Below are 4,793 nucleotides of genomic sequence, written 5' to 3'. Positions count from 1 at the left end.
CTTGTTTGTAGGAAAGATTTCCTTGATAACACTCATCCATGCAGTGGTCCTATGATTGCCCTCCCAAACAAATAACATCTTTTGCGACATAAAATGAAAGTCAGTGTTAGACATCACATCTTTCTCAAACTCCTCATCCACCTCTCTTCAGGTGGGAGACCAACTCTTCCTCATATCATCTGTCACAACTATCTCCCCTCCATCACTCTTGCAGACAGATACAATGAAAGACCCTTTCTCCGGGAGATAGCCCTCCACTTGAAATGTACTTTTGAGTGAAGATACATCATCACGAAGTCCTCTCACTCTTGCATAAGGTATCAACCTACACAAGGGAATGCGAGGACACTGGTTTGAATCAAGCATCCTACATTTGCCAATCACATCACCTCCTCCTTCCACCTGAACTTCACTATCATCCAACTCATCCTCCTCCACTCTTGGACCTTCATCTCTTTGAGTTGATGATACTTCAACCTCTAGACCCACCACACTTTCTTGCTCTTCGGTTCCACCTACTGATGATTCAACATTGTGATCTACTTTTGTTCCTCTTGTCACCTTTGTAGAATGTGCCACTTGAACTTTTCTGCCTTTTTTTCCTGTCATCCTGAAAAGACAAAAAACAAGGCATTTTTCCAATCATAGTTCTCAAAACCTTTTCAATAAAAACCAAAACTAAAAACAAGAAACAACATGTAACAACAGATAGAGTATAACCTATGGCAGGTTCAAAGGTCTTCTCAAATCTTTCCATATGCTCAAAAAAACATGAGAGCTTTTTCACATATATATATGATAAAGGGTTTGTTTATGAAAACATATGCAATACATATCACGAGGGCAAAGCCCCAAACAGATAATGAAGTGTGTACACCTCATAAGGAAAAAGCTTCAGACAAATATCTCAAACTGCTGACATATATGAATGCAAAGGTGTGTAAACTCGCACTTATGAATAAATATCATTTTACATATCTAGACAAAAATACATGTATCTACCAATGCAATTGATTTCCAGTTTAGGGAACATTCACCCACTTGTGTCCTAAAAGAAAAAGTTTCATCTCCAATGCACATAGTATATCAACTTGCAGTGGTATCTATACACTTAGATATATGGAATTGCAGTGGCAAATATGCACTTCTATGCCTACCCCTTATCCTCATGAAAAGACACCTTGAGAAGCGAAAAAGGACAGCGCGTTAACGTGCTGTCCTTTTTGGCATCTCAAGCTGTCTCTGATGAACGCTTTTCAGCAAGGCTTTTCTACTCAATCCTCCATGTATCAATACTCACAAGAGGTTGCTTCGACTATTTCATCTTTTGTCTCCAAGTATGCTTTGGTATACAGGTCTTGGAGGGATAGGTCACATGGTCTTTTGATCGCTATGCAAGGAGGGGACTATTGGACTGCCCGAGGGACCAAAATAGGCAACGTGTTAACGCACTGTCTCTTTTGGTCTCTCATGCAATTCTAGAGCATAAATAGGACTGTCTTCGAAATGCTACCTAGATGCCGATGGTCTACAAGGTTTTCTAAAAGTTTTCCTCTTATCTCTCTACACTTGAACATTGGACTTGCACTCGCTCATTTGTTTTGTGAACTTCTTTCATCCATTCAAGAGTTGAATATCACTTGAATGCCTCACATGGGAGCGGGTCTTGGACTGCCTGGGGCAACAAAAGAGGCAGCGCGTTAACGCGCTGCCTCTTTTACTGCCCTTCACATTCCAAGTTCCCCTCCCTTGCATGACTCTGGGTAACTCTAGCAACCACATACATGCCTCGTATATATGGTTTGTAGAATATGGGCACAAATTTTTGACGGCAAGTCTTATAAAATGAAATGATACCTCGGGCTGCTACACAACCAAGTCAACAAAAAACCTGTGAACACCATCGAGTCCTAAGCAACAACCACCGAGCAATGCAAGCAAAATGGAGTAACGAAACAAAATGGAGCAAGAAAAAGTCGTGAAGAGCCCGAGGAGATAAAATCCGACGCCAAAATGCAGACTAATTAGACTATACAGAAAGGCGTACATCCCATAGCCTGGGGCAGCAAAAGAGGCAGTGCGTTAACGCGCTGCCTCTTTTGCTGCCCCAGGCTATGGTGTGTATGCCTTCCCACACTTTAACGCGCTGCCTCTTTTGCTGCCCCAGGCAGTCCAACTGCCACCACCTCCGAGATGTAGATTCCATTAGTTCCAATCCTTCAGGAATTATAGGTGCAACATACGATAGGTGCATTTGTCAGCGAAGGAATCGCCCCAAGATAATGAAGCCGTGCCTGTCGGGGACGAAGAAAATCCTATTCCTGTTCTCCCGTTTCTGATATACTCTGCCTCACTCATTTACGCCCCTCTGGCGAAGGAGTCGGTCGGGAACGAGCGCGAGAGACCCATAATGCTCTTGAAGGTGATCTTATCCGGGTTCTTCTCGTCGATGTAAATCTCGTTCACAGGCACCCAGACCAGTAGATCCTTGGCTTTGACGCCTCTGATATCCTTCATCCGCTTCTCCGTAATGGTGCAAGTGACGAGCTTATCGTACACGCAATGGCGGTCGGCCTTCTTGAAGTGGTGCTCCTGGCTACGGCAGGTGACCATCCAGACAAAGCCGGTGTCTTCGACCCAGCCACCTTCGACGATATCCTGGAGGGGGAGGAGGCCACCGGGGAGGTGGAAAGTCTCGAAAAGCTCAGCAGATTTATCAGCACATTCTTCACCGAGGAAGATGACGGCCTTATCATGGACATCAGGGAAGTAGACAGCAGTTTCGACGGCCATAGCTAAAGAGATAGAGATGGAGATGGAGATGGAGATATTGAAGATGAAGAGAGGAGCATAACAAAGAAGGGCTTTGGGGGGGTTTTAAGAGATGGGAAGAGTGTGTAGAGCATTGAATATAAAGCGAGTTTTACGAATTGTTCGTGCTGGAAGTGAAAACTCGGCACACAAGCTAATATCCATCATAACGATGGGCATTACAATATAAGCCACCAGAGAAAGGGAGATGAAAGCGAGGCGTCGAAAGGAAAGAACGAAAGGAAAGAACAAATGCTGTGTTAACGCGCTGCCTCTTTTGCTGCCCCAGGCAGTCCAACTGCCACCACAGCACAAAAGAAGCTATCGTTGCCACCACAGCACAAAAGAAGCTATCGGAATAGGAAACTGCTCTTACAATGTGAATCACGAATCAGAAGCTTGAGAGTTTCAGAGATCCTGTGTGAAGACAGTGGAAACGGTCAATGCAAAACGTAAGGAAGGAGCGGAGGCGACTCTCCGCAACGGAAAATGCAAGACAGTTATTATGGCGCTTCTCCACAGTATGAAAAAACTCGGGGCAGGAAACTGCTGAATCACGAACCGGAAGCTTGAGAGAGAGGACAGTGGAAACGATCGATGGAAAATGCAAGGAAGGAATCTCCGCATCAACGGAAAATGCAAGAGACTGGCTATGTCGCTTCTCCTGAAAATTCACGATCCCCTATAGCACATACGCAAGCCACGCGAACTCACTGTGGCGCTCAACCGAAAACTGTGCACTTCTCTCCATGCCTGCCAGTCTCTTGAATGTCCTCCGCATCGAAGATGGAGATGATGACCGTGCATTGTTCATACCCTTGCTGCTCTCGAGGGTTCCGAAGAAGAAGTCTCTCCCACGTCTAAGGCTTGCCTTTTGAACCACCTGAACGAAAACCCCCACCCCTCTGTGCTCGTTTGCTGCTCCTCTTGTTGCCCTGCTCCCAGATCCGTGAGTATCGTATAACTCTGGGAACGATGGAAATTAGTTGCTATTACATGCAGACTAATTTCTGATTCGTGATTCACATTGTGAGAGCAGTCCAACTGCCACCACAGCCTTCGATGTCGCGCGTAATCTATCAGGGGTCGGTCGATCTTCGATCTTCCAGGATCTCTCTCGTCAAGCGGGTTCGAGGTGCTCGGCTCATTAGCCATTGTTTATGAAACAGATAGAGAACCCGAAAACCCAACTATTCCCTATTCTCTTCGGCCTTAGAAGCACCTTCTAGCCAATCTAGCAAATCAAGAATCTAATCCGCTCCAAATGCTGTGGTGGCACTTGGAGTGCCTGGGGCAGCGAAAGAGGCAACGCGTTAACGCGCTGCCTCTTTTGTTGCCCCAGGCAGTCCAACTGCCACCACAGCCAAGAGAGGGTAGGAAGGTACTATGATCATTCATGAACTCTGAGCGACTATCGTCGTCTACAAGGGGAGGACTCATGTCCAGTTCTATCCCAGCAATGCATCGTCAACACACAACCCTTCTTCTGTATTTCTTTCCGAGCTGCCCAACAACAAAACACACATGTAATAAAATTCGCCAAAACATGAGCGCATGAAAGGGAAGGTACTTGGGGCACTCTTGTTGATCTTCAAGTTTTTGAGAAGCGTTGCGTCTCTACTTGCAAGCTATAAAGTAGTTGGTAGTAGATGACTTCTCAACAAAGTCGAGAACCGAAATCTCACATCAGAGCCTCCAAGCGTAGCTCCCTGCAAAAAAGTATGTATAGACAATCATACAACACGTAGTAAATTCAAGCAAACAATCAAAAGAACGGAGGGAGATAGATAGAGCTTGTAAAAGGTATGGCAACAGGATCTAAGTAGAAGGCTTCGTGCAGAAAAAGAGGAAACTCTTTCCCCCTATTCCTTGAATCAAAAAATCACAATCAAGTTGAAAAACAGCCGAGTCGTGAATAGTATCCCAAGTGGTAGAGAAGGTTTGTTTTGGGAAAAGGAAGCGAGATAGACCATACGTTTTGC

General features: G+C 45.3%; 1 protein-coding gene across 1 annotated transcript; it reads right to left on the bottom strand.

Annotated features, from left to right (window-relative positions):
• Positions 1 to 2,358: 2,358 nt before the first annotated feature.
• On the bottom strand, positions 2,359 to 2,793 carry LOC147882456 (uncharacterized). Its single transcript, XM_087401158.1, has one exon. It carries the CDS (start codon positions 2,791 to 2,793, stop codon positions 2,359 to 2,361), a length of 435 nt encoding a protein of 144 aa, XP_087257284.1.
• Between the last annotated feature and the right edge of the window lie 2,000 nt (positions 2,794 to 4,793).

Source organism: Dipteris shenzhenensis, chromosome 29, assembly GCF_047967505.1.
Source record: "Dipteris shenzhenensis isolate YYH24624 ecotype China chromosome 29, Dip_SZ_1.0, whole genome shotgun sequence".
Classification (NCBI taxonomy): Eukaryota; Viridiplantae; Streptophyta; class Polypodiopsida; order Gleicheniales; family Dipteridaceae; genus Dipteris; species Dipteris shenzhenensis.
This window is presented reverse-complemented; position numbering and strand designations above follow the sequence as displayed.

Bases quoted from the DNA above. Each gene is read 5' to 3' on its own strand.
- LOC147882456 (XM_087401158.1), bottom strand. From the start codon at position 2,793: ATGGCCGTCGAAACTGCTGTCTACTTCCCTGATGTCCATGATAAGGCC.